General features: G+C 39.3%; 1 protein-coding gene across 8 annotated transcripts in view; it reads right to left on the bottom strand.

Annotated features, from left to right (window-relative positions):
• The window catches only part of EBF1 (EBF transcription factor 1), a 390,777-nt gene that overhangs the window by 94,777 nt on the left and 273,423 nt on the right, over window positions 1–22,577 (bottom strand). For 4 of the 8 annotated variants that reach the window (XM_043597059.1, XM_043597081.1, XM_043597117.1 and 1 more), the window contains exon 9: window positions 5,323–5,456. In XM_043597059.1, the coding sequence (XP_043452994.1) occupies window positions 5,323–5,456 (134 nt within the window). The remainder of the gene's footprint in view (window positions 1–5,322; window positions 5,457–22,577) is intronic. The other 4 variants (XM_043597070.1, XM_043597090.1, XM_043597106.1 and 1 more) reach the window with 1 other exon arrangement.

Here is a 22,577-nt window from a genome sequence, read left to right as displayed (position 1 = left end):
ACAAATTTAATATTGGTTTATAAAAATATTTGTTTCATGGGAGCAAGTTGCCATTCCAAATAAAACATCAGATCCCACAAAGCCTAATTTTGATCACCCATAGTACCTATTCCAGTGGTAGACACCAACAGGAAAGCCAAACAGTACTCATTGCTTAGAAATTAGAGGAGTTCATAGGGTGTCTGGGTGGCTAAGTTGGCTAAGCATCTGACTTTGGCTCAAGTCATGATCTCATGGTTCCTGAGTTCAAGCCCCGCATCAGGCTCTCTGCTATCAGTACAGAGCCCACTTTGGATCCTCTGTCTCCCTCTCCCTCTGCCCTCCTCTGCTTGCAAGTATATGTTCTCTCTCTCTCTCACACACACACAAATAATAAACATAAAAAAAAGAAATTAGAGGAGTTCAGGAGATATTAAAGTGACTATTAGTTCTATAACCCAGTAGCAGGAGCCCCTCCCCTCCTCCAAATCATATGTTAATGGAAAAGCAAAAACAACCAAGTATATCTCTGATCAAGAAAAAACTCAAAGGGTGCCTGGGTGGCTCAGTCGGTTAAGCGTCCGACTTCGGCTCAGGTCATGATCTCACGGTCCGCGAGTTCGAGCCCCGCGTCGGGCTCTGTGCTGACAGCTCCGAGCCTGGAGCCTGTTTCGGATTCTGTGTCTCCCTCTCTCTCTGCCCCTCCCCTGTTCATGCTCTGTCTCTCTCTGTCTCAAAAAAAATAAACGTTAAAAAAAAAAAAGAAAAAGAAAAAAACTCAACACATATTAATCATGAGCACACATCAACCCTGTTGATTTTCCTGGATTTATATATAAAACACTACAAAGACCAATTTTTTGGTTAAGTCTTTTGGGTAGAGGCAGAATAAGAAGCATAAGAGTATCAATATAATATTTTGCTCTGTAGAAAGAATAAGGAAGAATAACAAATATGGTAAACCAAATTCACAAGAAAGCCATGTAGTTCACCCCAAACTTGGGAACTCACAGAAGGCAGCCCTGAGTTAGGAGCAATGGAGTGCCACCTTTCTTTTTCCCAACCTTCAGGGGGCAATCAGCAAGCTAAACTGAACTACTCATTTGCAAAAGATTGGGTTGGTAGGGAAAGAGCACAGATGAGGGGAAATTAAGCCAGCCCTATTTTCTCTCATTCTTTTTAAAATTCTTTAGCTAAAAAAAGACTCCAAATAATAGCATCAGCTGCTAATCTAAAATGTTATCTGCTTGTCCTGGCCCACCAGTCTGCTCCCTGAGTGCTTTGGGTTATAGAGTGAGGAAATGGAGAAGAGATAAAGTCTGCTTAAAATTGGAAGTATCAGATCTTAGAGGTGGCATAACCTCAAGAGATCATGTGGCCAGGGAATGAAAACCTGGGTAGATAGGAGTCCTATCTAGAGATGAGGCCCAAACAGGTTAACTGTCTTACCTAAGGTCTCTTACATAGACAAGGGAAGAGGTTGTCTTCTGCCCCTAACAAAAGGCATGTATTCTTCACAGGGAAAAATCCTTCCTAGAAGCCGATGGCTCCACCTTCAAGCCTATACAACTAAAAAATGAAGGGACTGCTCTAACCTCTCTGTATCCCAAGTTCACCTCAACCTGGAAGGTGATAATAACTGTTAAGATACTCCCCACACATACTGCAGTACAACGCATTAATGGCAATGATGAGCATTACACCCTTGTCTGATGTGGTAAAACACTAGGGTAACAATTTTGGTGTAGGCTAAATCATGGACAGCTAAGAAGGTGAGCCCTGGGGGTACCTGGGTTGCTCAGTTGGTTGAGTGTCCAACTCTTGATTTCGGCTCCAGTAATGATCCCAGGGTCACAGGATCAAGCACCCCTTTGGGCTCCATGCTGAGCGTGGAGGCTGCTTAACATTATCTCTCTCTCTCTTCCTCTGCTTCTCTCCCACCCCACTCTCTCTCAAAACAAAAAGATTAAAAGGCATATCTCTAGATTTAGAGACGATTATGCTTAAAAGAAAAAAAAAAAAGAAAAAGAAAGTGAACCCTGGAGTCAGACTGGTTCAACTCCCATCTCTACCATTAGATAACTGAACAGCTTACTTAACTTCCCAAGCCTCAATTTCCTCATCAGTAAAATGAGAACAGCATGGTATACAGATGTTACGAGGCTTGAACGAGAGCCATGCCAAATACTCAGCACATAGTACCTGGCAGCAACTAAGTGCTCAGTGAATGTTAGCTAATATTAGTCATACTCTACACGTTTTTCCACAGATCTTTCAGAGATATCCTCTCTTAAATATTCACAGCATTGAGTTCTGATTGTATCCAGTGGAAGCCTGTAGAAATGGCCCCAGCACTGTCTGATATTTTTTGCCTCTACCAAAATGAAAGGCATTTATGTAACGTTATGGGATTAAAAGTAACCACCACAGTCACTATTACTATTGCTACTATTGCTATTACTACTACTTCTACTACCATACTTGGATTACTATGAGTGTTTTGTTCTCTCTCCTATTTCTGTCCTTCTTCCTTTTGGTAAGACTCCACTTTCTCTATCGGTACCTTTGGCTTTTATTTCCTCTGTAAAAACATACACAATATTACAAATGCCACCTCTAGCGCTGTCGGTCTGTGTGATAATGGGCAAGTTTCTTAAACCTCTCTGACACTCGTTTCACTCATATATATCTAACACAGGGATATCACGAGGATCAAATAAAATAATACCCATAAAGTGCCTACACATGATAAAACCCTTAGTAAATGTGAGCTACTTCTCTTTATTATACAATGGATTTTTGGATTTGAGGCAGTACCAAATTCTCTCCCTCCGCTAAAAGAGAGAGAACATCATGTCTTTCAAATAGCCTGTATGAAAATGTAAATATAGTTTAGAATATTTACAAAAAGTTCACCTCTGCAAGGCTCATTTTCCTGAATGTCAAGACTATTACAATAGCAACCCAAATTAGAGTCCTCCATTCAGACACCCAATTGCTAATGCTGCAGAGGATTTACTTATTTTGAAAGAATATCTACATTTTGGAAACCATCTGGTAGGTTTCCACTGGGAAAGAGTCATAGTTGATTTATGGCATGCTCACACATGAGAGCAGTTTGGGAGGAGGAGGTGGGCAAAGAAGGAGCATGCACGCCCCACCCTCACCTCCTAGCTGGACTCATAAGATTCATTGTGAGAGGTTTCTGGTACATGCAAGCCAGTGGCAGTGGAGGGACTGAGGAAGAAGGACAAAGTTTCATGACTTGCATTGATTTTGTTATATGGAAACAGATCCTTTAAAGTAATTCAGATAAATCTAAATTAGAATTTAACCTTCCTTATCTGTTCCCAAAAGAGGGCAAGAATATGGAGGAACAGAAAGAAAACACAAGGGCCTTGGCTGGGAACAAGGTGGGAGTACAAATAATGATTTCCTGATATGTCAAAGTCCTTGTTCCATAACCAATGCAATGTTGGGCTAAGACAACACCAACTTTTAAAGGAAGCTTCAGACTAACCCACCTTATTCTCAGAGGTTCAATAAGACTTACTGCCAGTTCTCAGGCCTCACTTTGACTACCGTAATATAGAGCAAGAAGTCCATATTATATTTATTCTTCCCCTCTCCCAACTTCAATGATAAGCAACAGAATGAGGGATAGAAAGGGATGAAGATATAACCCACAACTTGCCAGAAGCTGTCTTTGTGAGGACTGCTGTCTCCAGCAGGGATGAAGGCACCAGACCAGTGGCAAAACATGCCTGTATGTGATGCTTCTAATTTTACAACCCAATGGTTCTAACAAAGAATGGGGTGCAGTCGTCAGCTAAAGCTCAGTCCACCTTTCATGCCGGGAATGTTCCAACTTGGACAACAATTAGTATGGTGGACTGAAAAGCCCATCTCTGATTCAGTTTTACGAGAGCTTTGATTCTCTGGCCAAGTGCATACCGCTACTCGGCAGCATGGGAAATACAAAAGCAGTGGCAGTACAGGCTGGCAAGGGGCTGGCCTGACCGGGTTACTGCCAGGGAGAAGTGCACATAGAAGACTTAAAAAGGACAGGCTCCAGTTGGAAAGATAAACATGTTCAACTATCTCAGTCTTAACTCCGCTCACCTCTATGGCCCACCTAGAGAGAAAACACAAAGTATCTAGATAGGCTGAACAGTGGCGTCATGGTAGGACAGCTAGAAATGGAAATAAAAAGTCAGAGTTCTAGCTCCAGTTCTGCTGCTGACTTCTTTGTGTGGCTACATACGTATGAGCCATGCTTCATGGGCTCTGGGCAGCTGCTTCGGGGTTTTGTAAGCGTTATCTCTAAGCCTTAATACCTTTATTAAGAAAAGATACATGCTAAGAGTATCTACCCCATGGCACAGAGGGAATATTGAGATGATCTACGTCAAGCACTGAGCACACAGCCTAGTGTACAATAAGTCCCAGAAAAGTTCAGTGGTTCACACGACTGTCTGTAAAGCAAGCAGGATGAATGAGCTCAGTGGTACCTTATAGCCCTAGCATGGATTTTATTCTAAACTTTGGGGAAGTGAAAGAGAAAGAGCTCTGGGCATGCTATTCAAGAAATCTAGGCCCAGAATATAGAAAGCAAAGGCAAGTTTTCCATGCCATCTCTATAATGGTGAGGTTTACATTTTATAGTCTTGAGTTAACATTGATTATTGCCAGAAAAGTCAACTGGCAGGTTAAAATAATGATCACAGTGCTTAGAAAGCACTACGCACACAGAACAAAGTCATTTTCATGTGGCTGCAGTCACATACTGGGAGGCCTGTGAGCTGTAAATTCCTGGGCCTGGATAAAGTCTTTGGTTCTTTGAGGTTCCCCTGGTAAATCACTCACTCTTGAATGAAGAGTCACTGAATAAGTCAAGAACCACCTACACTTGGATTATTACTGTCATAGGAATGGTGTTCCTTGAAGATGGGCCTATAGCAGGCCCTGTCTACAAATATTCACGATTACTACCTTGTCAAAGTTTGAATGGGGCTTTTCCTATATATTTTGTGACTTTGCATCTCCTTTCCCATTCCCAGTACACAATAGGACCTTCACGCCACAGCTAGTCCAAGAGGACAAATGACAAAACAGAAGCTCTCCTGGTGCTTAAGGGCCAGAGGACAGAAGTCATTCCAGTAGACAGTGGTGCCTCCAGGTACACCCAACCCATGTCTCCTGGTTTCCCAGAGTTCTGTAGACCAGAGCTGGCCCACCCAGGGTGGCACTACAAAATTCTACACACTCTATTAGAAATTCAAGTGTAGACAGTATCCTCAACTAGACCAACCTATTAGATATTAATGTTCAGACAACACCTACCTCACTCCAGACCAGCATGGTACCGAATATGACCTGTAACCCATCAAAGAAATTGTCCCCTATGATGATCACAGTCGCGCCTCCCGTCGTCCATCCTTCACTCGGGCTGATGGCTTTGATACAGGGAGTAGCTGCTTTTCAACACACATGAAAAAGAGAAGGAGTCTGCTGTTAGAACCAAACTTTAATGATGGGAGACTCGAGAAAAAGAAAAAAATATATCTTTTATCTTTTCACTAACAGGAAGTCCCTCAAGATCTCAGAATTTTCTAGCTGCTTTAGGACCTAAAACCTAAGGGTGCAATTTTCAATTTTTAAAAGCATTTTTTTCATTGTTTCTATTGACATACAAATATTTTACCCAAATAATTTTCAAACATGAAATCTTATGAAATAAAACACAGAAGCAAATTTTAATTCATGAGATGTTAAAGATTAAAAAAAATTAGGTGACTTCTTGGAACACATCGGAAACATTATAGAATTGCTTCCTGATTAAACATACTTCCCAAAGTTAAATCGATAGATTTTTAGATAGCATTGCTGCCCAAAGGGAAGTGAGAAAGAGAGGAGGTTGGAGCAGGAAAACATTCTTGCTCCATGCCTTCTACCTATAACATGAACACAGCAACATTTCTCACAAAAATCATTAAGCTTTTTTTCAACAAATGACACAGACCCCATTTTGTAGATGTAAAGGCATGAAGGTCACTCAGGGTGAATTATGTAACCAAATAGCTGAGTCAGGGCTGAACCACAGAATGTCTCATGACCTTTGCTTTGTTGTCATTCCCAGGCATAAAACTCTAGAAAGGACTTTTTTAAAAAAATTTCATATCTCTTCTCTTTCCCTTATAAATGGCCCTTGGAGATGGGAAATAATTTGCAAATACCATGATTCTAAACAGACTGGAGGTGGTTTGTCTGATGAGTACAGCATACTTTCAATGCAATTGCTAGGCATAAATGTAATTGTAGGATTATGTTTTTGAAATCTCTCAGAGGGCACCAATGATTTTTAACTCCACAGTGCCATGCTGTTGTTCTCATGATTACTTTTATGAGCAGAAACAAAGCAAAATTCTAAAGCAAGGGAGATATTGCGCAAGGAGAGGAAACGAGACCCTTCTCTTTAATAAAAAAGTTTATTAAGTATCCAAGACTGACTTTCCAAATATTGAAGCCAACGAGAGCACCAGTTAATTTTAACGGGAAGAAGCTGGAAAAAAAAACTATTGGCCTTTGTCAAATTTGGCAAAATGTCATGCTTTAACTTTTGCAAGAAGAAAAGAAAATACTAAGCCCATCCCGGCGGGACCATCGTTCACGTGCCACCACACAAACAAGTAGAATGGGTTTGATTTTGATTCAAATTCATCTTATAAAATAACACAGAGAAATTAGGAAATATCCAAACTAAACATTTCATGTTGGCTGAACTCACAGTAATGCATTTATAACTAAAACTAGGTAGTTCAGATGCCTTTTCTCTCCTTCACTTTCTCCCCAAAACAAAATAATTAATCAAGAAAATGTGAATGATTCATAACTTGAAAATTCTTGTCCAATTTTTAACACACATAAAGGTTGTGATCAATGCTCCATAGGCACAGGACTTTTTCTTAAGCAAAATTTTTTCTTTAGAAATAAAGATGTTTAAATGCATGACTGAGTACTCCCAAACCCAAGGTAGAATATTATGTATGATTTCAAGACATTTATAACAGAAAAAAAGTACATGTAACAATTATGTAGAATTCCTAAAATAAAAGCAGTTTGGAAACATGCTGGTTAATGTCTCAAAATCTCAATTCTTAATTTCTAACTCAGCATACTTAGTTGTTAAAGTAGAGCAGAAAGGGTGCCATATCTCCAGATACTTCTGAGAAGAATAGGATCTTGGTTTAACTGAACTGGTCTTGAAAGAGTCTTGCCTAATGGCAAAGTGCGAAATCTAATGGTATCATTAAATGCTACCCCTGTGACTACCTTCATAAACTACAATATAGTCTTGATGTTCATTATCTGTATTAGCTTTCTTTTAATTTTTTAAATTTTATTTTTGTAATCATGTAAGCACACTTCTCTATGTAAAGAAGTGTGCTTGCACACTTTAGACTCCTCCAGGCTTACTTAGCATTGCACAAAAGGAGGCAGAAGACTGTGTTGGATCTCTGAGAGACTCTCCTATAGCAAAGTTGTTCTGATAGTATGGCGAAGCTGGTTTTAGAGTTGACCCCCTCCCGCTTCTTTCCATTTGTTATCTGTAGGATAAAAAGGGCATGTAAGTATATATGTCTATGTGTGTTATGTGCTTTCAAACACTTCCTAAGAAAGTGATAATGTTTTCAAATTCTGTGAGCAACCAACCAGAAACAAAGCTAACTGTCAACTAGCTAAAAGAAAGAAAGATCATCAAGCCTCCAGAGACAACATGGTGAGGAGACAATATGTGACATCATCTTCCTAGCTTTTTAGAGAAAAGAACCCTTGAAGGAAGTGTTCCAAGAAGAGAGTGACATACTCTTCGATCCATCCTACCTCTGTACTCAACCATCCACTATCTTAGCTTAGAGACTAGATGCCATTCCTAGAACAAGTAAGTCATGCAGACTTTTTTTCTGAAGTTAGGCTTCAGAGGGTTCTAAAGGTGCTCCTATACATATGTGTATCATAGTGGTCTTGAAAGGAAGCTCTGTGGCATTTCCCCACTGGGAAGTTTAGAAAATATTTAAAGGACTCTGGGCTGTCCCACTGAGAGACAGAGGTGGGAAAGTAATGTTAGTGGCATTTAGTGCCTGGAAATCAAGGATGCTAACTATCCAACAGTGCACCGGATATTCCCCCAAATGAAGAACTCTAAGATGTCAATAAGACAAGGTAGAAGGCACTGTGACTAGATAAACAGATCAGTCTCGAGGGCAGTTACTAAGAACTCACAGATTCATATAGGCCAAGGCAAGAAACATAAACGAATACAGCAGCTCAGAGTCTCAGAATAAGCATGAGATGAATGGCCCCTGACACTAAGAACTGGGGAAGGTCTAGCCACTGGTACTCCCCACACAAATGCAGGTCAAGGGTGGTCTGGTCTTCTGATCTTTTGAAAGAAGCTGGGAACTAGATTTTTATGTGAATTTCCCAATCTTTAAATGCTGGCAACTAATTCAATTTTCTTAAACGTGTAGGCTGTAAACAAAATGTTTATGGGGGTAAATTTAACGCCTAGGCCACCATTTTACATTTTTATCCTATTCACAAACCTGCCAGACTACAAGCAGCTCGGGAAATACCTGCAAATGTACCTAAACTACAGGTATGCAAAAGTTCACTGCAGCAAAAAATTCAAGAGTCTAGGTGCCCCCAATAATAGAGTGGTTAAATAAATTATGATATATCCCTACTACAGAATATTAGGAGTGCCATCAGAATGGCTGGAAAAGATTTCTATAAACTGACATGGAAAGATATCAAAGTAGGTTAGGTAAGTAAAAACACAGTTTATATAGTCTAATGAATAATGTGATTTCGTTAACTTAAAAAATGATATATATAGGAGCCTATCTGTGCACCTGTGCTTGTGTGTATGTAGTTACACGTGAACAAAGGTCTGGAAGGATGTACATCCACTGTCCCCAGTGGATCCATATGAAAGAGCAATGGCACTGGGGTGGGGCTGAGGGGGCAGGGAGACTGGTAAATTTTACTCTATAGAAAGCCAAATGGTTTGAATGTTTTCAATGAGCACACATTAAGGTAATGTTATCATAATAAAAATTAAATAACAGAATAACAGAGCGCTTAATTCTGTAAGAGATAAAGGTACTATTTGGAGCACATTGATACAAATTTAAAAGAAAAAAGAAAAAAAGCCCAGCTGTGCTGACTAACAGATCCTGAGCCTCTCCTTCTCTCTTCTTTTTGGGTAAGCTTTGCTCTGAGGAAGCCCAGACAACATCTGAGCAGCCAAGGACCTGTTTTTCTTTCATTCAAGATATCCAAAGAGACATGGAGGGGACGACAAGGAGAGATCATTTTTAATAGTCATAGTGGATATATTCAGTAGAATTTGAAGGTGAAAAGATTTACAAACGAACTCAATTCAGCCCAGGAATGTAATAATCAGTACAATTCTATCTCCATGAAAATATTATAAAATAGGGGAGGGGGGTGGATTTGATTGAATACAAAACCACTTTTACCAGCCAAATCTTGATTTTAATTAGTAAATAATTTAATTAATAAAAGATTCTTTCTTCTTCACCAGTGAATTTTCACTGTGGTAACCACAAGGATGATAAGCCAATTCCTGGTTCTAAATCCCATTGAAAATAAAAGTTGAAGTTGATTTTTTTCTTTGCCCTTTTTTTTTACCTCTTCCCCCACCCCCAACAGCCACCAAAGTAGAGGAGATTTTCTTTCCTTCAAACTATGACAATAACATGATTACCCCACCACAGTTTAGCATAATGGCTCTGAAATGCTCGTGGCACATTGCAGAGTTAAAGTGGAAATTATTAGGTAGCTCTTCTTTGTTATAATAATGATCACTCCACAAATAAAAGCTCTTCTCCCAAAGGTACTGCAAGGCACAAAATGCTAATTCTGAAGATTATGTGTGTGCTTTTATTAAATATTACCATGCCCTGCCTGTTTGAGGGCTTCTCTGCTCTGATTGTTTTATGAGTACCATGTTAATGTCATTCCCATCTTGCTAGCAGCAGGCACACATTTTAGCGTTTGTATGAGAGTTGATCAAAGGCCACGTGCTGGGGGAATTGCTGAGAAAACACGGACAAGCGATAAAAATCTAACAGATTAATTGGTTTAAATTTCATTTCAGGGTGTTGAACTTTGGCTCGGGACTCTAATACTACACCGTGAGTCAGGGCCTAATTACCAGATTTCCAATTTGCTTCTGAACAATGGTCGTGGTGAGAAGAAAAAGAGAGGGAAGAATGAGGGGGAAAAAAAAAAGAAAAGAAAGAAGGAAGGAAAGAAATCATTCAGCCTCCAGTACATATTTAACAACTAATGTTCTGTGTGCAGACAACTGCACCAGGGGACATTTGCTATCACCTGCTCTACCTCCAGAGCGTTTATATTTCCTTCCAATAGCCACAGAAGACAGAAGAAATCACGGATGCCCTCAGCAGTTTAAAATTCTCTGATTTCCAGAATCAATGTTACAAGATGCAAGTGTCTGCTCAGTCACATTGGAAGCATCAGTTCCCTTTTTTAGCACAGTGAGTTTGTAAGTTAGAATTGCACCTTAGCCTCCGATAGAAATGATCTATTTCATTGATAGAAAGCAAGGGCCAGGAGAGCCATGTTTACCTCAGGGTTTATGGGTGGCCTTGGGAATAAGGGTTAATTGAGCTCAGAGGTGCCTGCCCATTGAGGTGAATTAGTGGTGTGTGCAGCTATCAGCAGGGGCCTGGGGCTGCTCATACTTTTGCCTCTGAAATCTTTGTACTGTGATCAATACCTCACTTGTTTGGGGTATCCGTACAGATGACCTGGGTGCAAGATTTATCATCTCTTATCTCCAAAATGAGGCTTTTGTGACAGTCGATGTCCTATAATGGAAGTCTCATTAAAGATGCACTGTTTGGCTCTTTTGTCCCTTCTGGTATTTAAACATGCTGGGAAAACAACATTTCATCAGTTGGTAAAATGTGTAAATATATAAATGTTCTCGTCCCATTCTAAGTCTCAAGATAAAATTCCACTAAAATAGATACAAGCTGGTTTCCCATTTCCATCGTGTATGATATATGAAGAGATGTAAACTCTCCTTTTTCAGCATTCTGTCAGCCAGAACTCTCTATTAATGAGCATTTCTACGGAGCAGATAACTGATGCTTACAATGGAGGTGAAGATGCTGGCACCAGCCCTTACTGGCTGGCTCCTGAATAAAGACAGAAAGATGCAATTATGTTAAGTTGATTTAACATTCAGAGTATTACAGTATTTGCAAATGGGCAACAGCTCCAGCTGTTCAAATTGCACCTCTCTCACTCAGAATGACCTTGAAGCAGTCACTTAGCCTCTCTAAAGCTCTTACCCTCTCCAGGCAGTAATTTCTGCTCACAGACTTGTGGCAAAATGCAGGATGTGTCTGCTTGCGTCTTGTTGTTTTACTATGTGCCAGGCACAGAACATGCTAGTTGCTGCTATAATAATTATTGTTATCACCAGTTCCCCACAAGCCAGAGTTTATTTGCTCACTAGAATATCCAACAGTCTCATCATTCCAGGTTGTGTACTTGACTGTAAAACTTTCCTAGGAACCTTCAGTACAACGACTTGCTTAACCTAGCCAGCTAACTTGAATGAGGAGGTGGATCTCGCATCAGTACTTCTAAGGTGGAATTTTTTTTAAGGCTCTCATTTGCCTGGAATGAACATTAATGGAGATCTTTTCAGAAATAAGGACATGACTTTCCTGTTATTGTCCCAAATTTTTAAGACTTGTGAAACCCATGAGCTCAGCCCACTTCTTCTCTCTTTCTCTCTCTCTCTCTTTTTCTTTTTCTTTTCTTTTTTTTTTTTTTATCACGATTGTGGGATCATGACCCAAGCTGAAATCAAGAGTCAGGTGCTTAACTGACTGAGCCACCCAGGTGCCCCTAGCTCAGCCCATTTCTATGGGACACTTGTGACCTCATATAATCTCATGAGGGCCTTTCTCTCTGTATCTACTCGATTTTGGTGAAGTTGTGCTTGACAGCAGGCCTCTTCCAGAAATGACAGGGACACAAAGGAATTCTACTTGGGCTCAATGCATAGATATACACCCTTCTTGTTAAATCAAAACAATGATTCTTGCTAGGTTTTTTAAGTGAAATGATTACTTTCCTGACTACTCCCAGATCAGCAGTACCAATACCTGCATTCTTGGATCCTGACAACTGGCAGCTACTGGCCAGGAAGGAGGACAAACAGATGGTTTGCTCCTAGCAGGAAGACTGACCCTCTATATTTTCATTATGTACAGGATGCAAATCTACTCTGGGTTTACCCACTTTCCAACTGGATGCCTTGGAAACCAATCAATAGCAGTTATAATGCCTGACCTGAACCCTCGCACCAGCATGTACAAACTTCACTTTCAGAATGATAACCTCACCACATACTCCTACTAATCAGCTAACAAACAAATAAACATAACTCTTAATACAAACAAATAAATAAAGCTCTTAAATGACTAGATTTATTTCTGCCTTCCCTTATTTCTTTTTTAGTAATTGCTTTATGTAGCTAAGCATTTTATTATTAGGATTTTCATTTTGTTTTGTTATTGGTCTTCATTTATTGCCCCATCCACTAGCATATCTAAATATTACTTGGCAAAGAATAATATATTATATATGCAAAAGAGATTCTCTGTGTGTGTGTGTCACTTTGAAGAGAAATGAAACCCATGATATGGAGATTTCTCAATACCAATGCAATTAAATCTATTAAATATTAAATGAGGAGATCAAGAATTTCAAATGTTTTCCATCCTTTATTCCAAAATGGCTTTATTTGGCAAAGTCCTTCACTTTGACAACATTAATGGCTCTCACAGAAAAGGAGAAAAGAAAAACCTCACAGGCAGTAGATGGAAATGTAAATCCAAAGTCCATCTACGTTAACACAGAGTTAACCTAGTGGGAATATCTAGGTGTATCTCAGTTTAGCTAAGTTCCAAACTATGCCATTTGCTAAAGGCAGAGTAAGTCCAAATTGTATCTGCTCTCTGTTTAATTTTCATCTTTCTTATTCTATTCTGAATCAGCAAAATTCTTCAACAATCAGTGGACACAGATCTGAGCAAGGGAAGAGCAGAAATCCTAGAGCAACAATTGTAATCTGAACATTTTAGGGCAAATACTTTTAGATTCCTGAGTTTGTCTACCTGAGATCCATAACTGTGTAGGTTCAGCACACAGGGTTATTTAACAATTTAGCAGTGAAAAATCTTGACATTTTGATGTACCTGTAACTTCTAAATTGCACTTGAAAGACTTGTTGAAGGCTTTTTGATTCAATGACAGCAACATAGCATTGTTTCATAATATGCAAAAATTGTTTCTTAACACTTCGGAAGCTCAGAATTTTATAAACTCAAGGAGGTGAGAATTTGCTGTTATCCCCCTCATGTTTGAGCTCCCAAATCCAAAATTAAAATATACAAAATATTAATCCCACAATAACTAATGGCAAATATTGTCACTGTTTTTTGTTTCTTTTCTTTTTCTCTCTTGTTCTAGGATCATCAGCCACACCATTGAAAAAAAATTATCGTAGAAGGTGGGAGAATTCTCAAAATGAATTATTCATGGATCCAATTGTGATATTTGTTTCAACAATAGTAAATTCACTTGCCTCTGATTATACAATAAGTAAATAACTCTTTTCTTCCTGACAAGGAGAACTTTTATGCACAAAATTATTTTTAGCCCAATTCTCCTTATTATCCTGTTGTAAGAAAAGTTCTAGATATGAAAGCCAGGGAAGAAAGGAAAATGAAAATAACGTTCCAAAACTGGACAGCCAATATTGTGAAAAGAGAAAACAATTTTCAGGTTAAAAAAAAAAAGAAAAAAAAAACATGTAAGTGCTTCTTCAAGGAATACTCGAGTCCTTATTCGTAAGCAATCTTCCTGGGCCTGGAAAATCATAAAGTCAAATATGAGCAAGTCTAGTGGAAAATCTGTGATGTTAATCTTGGCTGGAGTCGTATTTTTAACAGGCCTTGAATGCGTGTGCCGGATTATCCAGATGGCCATACAGGAATCGGCCTGATAGGATTAAACCTTTATGCTGAACTCTGCTCCATCTGTTCGCCAAGGTTTGCCTTTCCTTATCTGAATATGAATTTTTAGCCTCCTTGTGTCTGGGACCCGGACTAAACTCAACATTAAAAACGTATCTGTGTGCAGATAATTTAACATTTCATTAGTTAGCCTCAGTTGATATCAGCTTGGTCTTTTCCTAGAAAACATTTTTACAAAGAATTTTCCCAAGAAGGAATTTAAAACCATGTAGGATCTTTTGTCATCGTTGTTAAAGGGTTTTGTCTTTTTCCTCCTATTGAATTCTAGGACTCATTCAATGCACTGTCAAAATAGGGGTTTACACTAATGTTTGCCCATAAAGACAGAAAAGGAAGACTTGGTATCCTCTCTGCAGAACCTGACTACGAGAAGAGATGAGATATCCTTCCGACTGGATAAATGATCCAAGCAGAATATATTCATGTATGGGATTTTTTTTTCCATTACAAGAGGATTGGTATTAGTCATCATTTGATAAAATTAGCTACAACAGCCATTTCTATCATTTTCACTAGGTTTTCTATGTTTTAAGACGGCTTTTTTAGGGGATGGGGTTTGTAATTCAGAGCTTCATCTTGAATGAAACAGACTATTTTGTCCTCCTGTGCATACATCCCCAGAAGAAGTGAAGTTACTTATTTTTCAGCTGGAAAAGTTGACTGGGCAAGTCTCAGGACAGAGGTCAGTGAGTAACCAATAAGCCAGAGCTCTGATAGATGGTTCTGGGGTTTCCAACCCTGTGACAAAGGAAAAGGGAGGGCTGTGACTGCTGGGCTCAGCGAAGCAAACAGCATGCAAATGAATGAATAAGTTGCATAAAAGAAGGATCTTTTAGCATCCTACTTTGTGGCTGGTTTAGGCAATGTGATCGTTAGATGTGCTCAGTGTAGATTTGTGATGGAAACGCAAGAGACTGCAACCTTTGGAGACTGAGTCCTAAGAATGTAAGATCCTTCTAGCAGTCTAGGAGGGCAGGGATCCACCAGCTTTCCATAATCCCCTTGGTAACACTGGATCTTGGCTCTATGCCATCATGTATTGCAGGGGCCAGCAGCTCATCAAAAATTTCAGGCTTTTCCACACACAGGTCTAGTTATTATGTTTGCACAGTACCCTTAACTAGACAGCCAGAGGAAGAGAGCAGTGAAACCTTGCATTCGAGCTTAAGATGACTTACGTATATTGGTCCAAACGTACATATAACATCTTATAAAACATACGTCTTTGGCATATGTTTTTGACAAGAATTGTAGTCAACTGTAGTCAATTGTAGTCAATTGTAGTCAAAGGGGGGGGGGGGTTCCTTTCAGGAGGTAGGTGATCCTAAGTGATGAAGCTCACTATAAGTAATCTCTTGCAAAATGAACACTCACACACACAGCCCTAGTATTTATTCTCCACATTTTGTTCTAAGCAAGGACAGGATGTTCAATGTCATTACTGAAATCTGCTTTGCCCAATATGGTAGTCACTAGCCATATGCTACTATTGAAATTTAATTTTTAATTAGCTAAAATTCAATAAAAATAGAAAATTATTTTCTTGGTCATACTAACCACATTTCAAGTGGTCAATAGCTACATGTGACTAGTGACTATCACATCGGACAGCACAGAGATAGAACATTTCCATCATCACAGAAAGTTCTATTGGACAGCGTTGATCTAAGGATCAAATTTAAATAACTGACCCTGTAACTGATAAAGAACAATCAGAGTTACATACATATGAGGTGCCATCCATATACCAGGAACTGTGCTAGAAATAATTAATCTCTACCCCCTTCAACAATGACCACAAAATCAAATGCTCACAGGACCAGGCAGAAAGGTAAGTAAGTCAAATGGGCTAGGGACAACACAATAAGAAAGGTGGGGTTTGTGGCTAAACTGTAGAATGTATACCCCACCCAAAAGGGACACAACTTCTCAGTTTGACCTAAGTGCTGCCATTTGAAAATGTAGGTCCAACATTACCAGCTCTTCTGAATATAAAAAGAATTTGCAAATCTGGATTTTTAGGTAAACTCTCTTTATTTTCAATTGTAAAACAACAAATACATAGTTTCTTAAAGCACCATGCAAACCAAACCTAAAAATGACTTAGAGCTAGATTCAGTCCATGATCTGATCTACCAGCATATAAATTCTGTATTTTTGGAGGACCAAGAATCACCTTTCAGTTATTAATTTCTGCAACTACACAACTAATACTGCCACTGACTCATCAAACAATAAACACAAACCACCACCAATGCCAATTCTGCTTCTGATTGCTAAAGGCCTCTCCCTAACAACATAAAAGTCCCCAGCTAGCCTTCCTCTGCTATGTAGAAGATTTTCTATAAGCAGTTTGAGAGACGAGCTCCCTGCTCCTGAAGGATTTCTATTGTCATCATGCAAGACAGCATAGATAGTGACTTTTTAAAGAAACGGTGTTTTGAATGTGAGCAGCATCTCAAAATCAACCTTGCCCAACCTTTAGTAATGCACAATTCCTGCTCTGTGCTTTTCAGAATAGTAATGCTTATATTTCTCCACACAACCAAGGCTGCTACTGCTAACGTACTTGACTGAATTTTTATTATTGAGAGCCTTATCATTTTGAGCCAGTTTCCTCTCCTCCCTGACACATTCAGTGACGCTGCACTCCAGTGTTTGTTATAGCACAGATGTTTCCGTGGTGATGATCAATGACGTCACAAGCACCGGAATGTGTATCATCAAATGTATCCAGACAGAAGAGTAAAGTAGAGTGGGAACTCCACTTCCATTTGAACTCCATGTTGACTGACTCAACTTCCTCAAAAATTACTCTTTGGGGTCTGGGCTGTTCAATCTGGACTGCAAAAAGCAAACATACTTGCCCGTTTGTAATTCACTTCTACTATCAGGTTATTAATTATGTGCTAAATCTCGTCTACATACCAAAACCCAGATTAACCTTCCTCAGATGCCAGCTTTCGAAATGTTACTGCTGTGCTCAAAAGCTTTCTGTTGTTTCTCCTTAGCCTATGGGATCAAGTCCACCCTCCTGAGTCTGGCCAGTTCTCCCCTTCCAACCTCATTCTCCATCTCTCCCAAACTGGAAGCAGGACTTGGCAGCGGCTGGGACCAATGGCTTTGGATTCAGGAGGCCTCAGCTCACATTACAGCTTCAACACTTACCAGCTTGGGTAAATTACTTTTCTCAAGCCTCAGTTTCTATCACTTTAGTTGGGGATGACAGTTATAAGATAACTCACCTCATGAGGTTGTTGTGAGGTTTAAATAAGCTAATCCACGTGTACAGAGCTCTGCACAGAGTAAGCAATAAATAAATGTGAGACAGAATGAAAAAGAGGAGGAGTTGCCGAAGAAGGAATGTAAAGAAAAAGAAAAATGAAGATGATCATGACAGGCCCTCCGAATTCACAGTTTCCAAACATGCTTTGCATCATTCCACCATTTCTTTTTCAGGAAGGTTTTACCCAAACAGTACTGTTTCATAAAGGCTGGTCTTCTGCATGAAGCTGTTTCTTCCTATCCCAGGCTACAAAATACTAACTGTTTAGTGAACTTCTTATGTCTTTTCCATTCATTCATCACTAACTACACTTTTCCTTGAACTTTTATCCTGGTATATATGTTTGTATATGTAAACCTGGGACGGCATATATGTATGCAAATCAACCTAACAGTCAATACATCCCTTGCAAGCAGGGACCTCATTCACTCACAAACTGGATAGATAGTATTCTGCACTTAACCAATGCCTGACAATTAACTAGCATTGTTAAGCCTTCAAAGGGTTTGCCCATCTCAATTATTCTTAATATCAACCCTGAGTAGCAAGCAAGCAGATGTTATTCTAAATTATACTTTACAAATGAGGTAACTGAATTTAAGAGACTCACTTGAACTTGAAACTTTGAGAGTCCACATTGGTAGATAAAGTCAAATATTTAAAACACCCCAACTACCTTTCAATTTTGGTATTTATCTGAAATTTCTGCTCAGTTTGGCTAAAGCATTCGCTTCAACCATGTAAATACTACAGCCAAAGTCCCATAAAATCTTAGTTGTGCAATTCCTATTCCCAAGATAGAGTGTAGATATTTATTAACTTTACAGAATATTACTACTCTATTTCCAAGCAAAGTTATTTTCCCCCTAAGACTCAGCCCCACATATGAATTATAGTAAAATCTCTCTCTACCTTCTTCTATTTCCAAGTTCAAAAAATGGCATCCTAATATAATACCACAGGTGCCAATTTAAACACAGGAACACTGGAAATATTCCAGTTTCTAGGCTTAGAAGCTTTTCTATTGTTACAAGTTGGGCTGCTAAACACACAGTCAGAGTTTGGACATAAGATATAACTGTAGCAGCACTTTAAGAACTTACATTTTTAAATGTAGAGCAAGTCCCCTTAAGTTTCATTTTCAATCTGGACATTATCCATCTCAATGGTGTTCATTATAGAATTTTTCACATACAAAGAAAATAATAAAAGTTTACTGGTTAAATACGTTATCCTAAAACAGTACCTTAATAACATTTTCCCCAACTTTTTTTTTCTTTCTTTTGAGCAACATTGATTGAATTCCACAGGCTTTAGCTAACCAAATCAAGAAGAGTTTCTAGGATTCTGCCAAAGTTGAAAGGTAGAAGAATCTGATGTCTGACTTTATTTTTTGTTGCACATACTAGTTACTAGAAGGCACAGCTGGTTTGATGATTCAGCCAGAAGATTTTAGCAAAGAATGACCAAAACTCTATTTTCCTTCTCCACTAAGAAATGATAAAATACTGGGGCGCCTGGGTGGCTCAGTCATTTGAGCGTCTGACTTTGGCTCAGGTCATGATCTCACGGTTTGTGAGTCCAAGCCCCGTGTCGGGCTCTGTGCTGACAGCTCAGAGCCTGGAGCCTGCTTCAGATTCTGTGTCTCCCTCTCTCTCTGCCCCTACCCCATTCACACTCTTATCTCTCTGTCTCTTAAAAAATGAATAAACATTAAAAAAAAGAAATGATAAAATACCTGGGAACTGCTGGGACACAGTCCCCTCATCCACAGTCCTAGACATAATATACCTAAAAACATCTGCCTCGGGCTCTGCACAAAGTAGGGGTTCAGTATCTGTTGGCTTCCCACCTGTGCTCAAAAAGAAGACAAAGAATAATAAAGAATTAAACTTCTCAATGTGTGCCAACCACATTAATTTTAACCATTCTTCCAAATAACAGCCAAAGTCTATTGCTATTTTTTATTGGTTACATATGCCTGTCTCTTGAAATTTTTCTTACTTTGCCCCGAAGACAATGAGAGAAACTTGAGAAGAAGCCCCAAATCTGACATTGTCTGTGCCTCTATTCCCTGCATTCTCCTGCTGCATGTCTCCCCAGAACTACGGGTGAAAAATGTGGGTTTGAACAACTGGTGTCCTACTGATTGCAACTGTCAATTACATAAGCCGGCAACATAGCAGCATATGTTCACATATAAAATATTGATTAATTTCACAGATTGGGATAAAAATATATTAGTACTTGGGTTTCGCTTTCATGCTTAGTGGTCAGATAAGTATTCATCCAATTCAGATCTATTTCTGCACCCTGTGGGCTCCAGAGTGTTACTTTTGTGTTTCACTTTTCTTTTCCTTCTCTGGTTACTGTCTGGTTTCCCATGTCGGTGCCTCTACTATGACTGACCAGCATACGTTTAAGCAGGACTTTAATTACTAGGTCATCTCCCAGCCAACTTGCCCAAGGCAGACTGGCAGAGAAGTCCTACAATCTACGTCTCAGACTCTTTCTTGCTCCTCTCCAGGTAAATCTCTTTTTTCTGAAGATGCTAAAATCATGCTGATGGCATCATATTCATCTGATAAGGATGATGTTCACCTAATTTCTATAAAGTTTCATTTCTGTCCACTGAGTATTTCAAGTTGCAGGGCTGGCACAAGGAGATTAAGATGGGGTGCCTGATAGCGTGACGTGATACCAGGATTTTTTATCTTAACCCAGAAAAGCACCTTCCCATATATCACTGCACATGCCAACTAACATACCCTGGGGATTTAGCACAGATCTGGCTTTTCAATTTGCCTTTGAGTAACGTTGTGAATTTGCTTCAATTGAAGCAGGAATTATATTACATGATCAAATAGCAGGAGAATTTCTCTCCACCTCTGAAGTCCAATGTGAGGAGATTAGCATTGACTAAACAGTGGGAAAGAGCAGTGGTGATGACCGCCTTATGTCAGTTACTTGGAGGTCCAAATGCTACAGATGCAAAAACCTAACTCTTTTTCTGTTTGGCCACAACCAAATGTTTGAAGGATGGCCTCAGTTTCCCTTGTTTGCTAAATGGGAAGAATAATAGCAGTGCCCTCCTATGGTGATTAAGAGTATTAAAAAAGAGATGATACAAAGGGCTGAGCACTGAACCTGACAGGTAATAAATGCTCAAAGGCTGGTATCATAACAGCAAAACCATCATCACTCAAAAAAGTGGCCTAAAATCTAGCATTTACTTGGGCAAAGAGTTCTAGTAGCCTGTTCACTGATTAGGAAAATGCATTGGACCCATATCTCCAAGTCAAAGAGAAACCAACCTATAAGAAATTTTCAAATTTATTTTTTCAAAAATGGATCTCTGAGCTAACTCACCTTCCCTATTAGCCCTCTCCCAAGCTTCTAATATTGTGCCTCCACATGGTATTTTGGACATGCTTCCCCTCTGCCAAAAATGCTCTCTCTTCTTTGCTTGACAAAATGCTACTCATTCGTGTTTTAAATTTTAAGTGTCCTTCTATTCGTCACACTTGGCTGAATCCCCTTGTTTAAACCTCTCTTAGCAGTTTGTATTTCTCTTTTATAGTGCGTACTATCATTGCAATTTAAGTAATTCTAAATTAATTATTTTTTGTAATTATTGGCTTAACATAGGCACACACACACACACACTCACACACAACTATATACCTCAAAAGGCTGCCCCTGTCTTGTTCACCTCTGCATCCCTAATGTCTAATACAATAGGCAGTCAGTAAACATATGTTAAATAGATGAATGACTGAATGCCTGAATGAAGGAGAGAATGAACAAAAGAAGAATCATCAGGGTCGTTAAGATATTAAGGAACAAAACAGAATAGTTTAAAAGTTGAAAACTCTTTCAGTCATTATTAACAATCGCCACTACATCAACATAGAACTTCCTAAATGGGTAAGCAGCAGCTCCTTGGAATCTGTTTTCCTAATTTTCCTAAACTGATCTGGCCCCCGGTCCTGCAGCAGGCACTCTAAGCTCATGGGGGCTAAAATTAGCACCAGTAAGCTCCCCCTACAGTGGGCTCTAATCATGCAAAGGCCCAGGTGGATCTTGCTGACAGATGTTAAGGTTAGAAGGAAGGGTAGCAGCCAGATGAGAAAACAGAGCCACCCCCTTCCGGAGGTACCAGCACTTCCTGTCTTTAGGCCTGGCTGGTTCCTGCCTACCCAGCCCCTCCCCCACGCATCAGTTTCAACACAGTTGCTGCTCTTTCTGTCATTTGAACTCAAATTCTATCTCGGAAATTGATGGGCGATTCTGCCCCTGACAACACAATGTCAGCTTTGCTCAGTGTCCAGCTGGTTCCGTATATATTATCATAATGTGCTGCCTGGGTGGACCCTGGCTGATTCTCTCCCTTGACTCAAATCCTCCTTTCCACACTAATTTCTGCCCTCTGACATGTAGACACCACTTGTTTAAAAATAAAAACAGAGTTAACAGCTTGGGAAACATTTTGATTTTCAAAATCCTACAAGGACATTGAATCTATTATAATGGTAAATTGAACTAAAAAGTTTTCTTTAAAAAAAAATTTTTTTGATTCTTAAAAAAATTATGTTTCCCAGGGTCCTACTCTGTTTCCTGATGACTTGAAAGAATTATTACTTCCCCAACGCTTAAGCCCTCTAAAACAGTTTCCCAAACTTCAGTCCTGATTTTGCTCCATACTAATACCACTTACACTATGACCTACTTAATATTAATTAATTGATCTAGCTGCTATTTTTGTCTAGATTGACTTTCTTTTTCTTTAATTCAGTCTTGCCTGAGCAGTAATAGCTAAGATCACAACTTTGGAGTGCTGTATTTCTGTTTGTTTGTTTGCTTGCTTGCTTATGCATCAAGATAGACCTGCAACTATTTAGAAAAAAATTTTTTTTAATGTTTTCTCCCCATCACCTAAAATCATCTCACATACTGCATGGGAAACCTAATCTAAAAGCTCACTGCTAACCATCAAGTGGATTCAACACTACCGTCTCAGCTGAAGAAATTCAGAGAGAAGAACGTCATCAGGTGAGAGCTACCTAGCGGTTGTGTATGCTACACTCTGGGCTTTTCCAGGCCTCCTGGAACCCACTGCTGATCTCTTAGAGAAATGCTCA

Source organism: Prionailurus bengalensis, chromosome A1, assembly GCF_016509475.1.
Source record: "Prionailurus bengalensis isolate Pbe53 chromosome A1, Fcat_Pben_1.1_paternal_pri, whole genome shotgun sequence".
In the NCBI taxonomy this organism is placed as follows: domain Eukaryota; kingdom Metazoa; phylum Chordata; class Mammalia; order Carnivora; family Felidae; genus Prionailurus; species Prionailurus bengalensis.
This window is presented reverse-complemented; position numbering and strand designations above follow the sequence as displayed.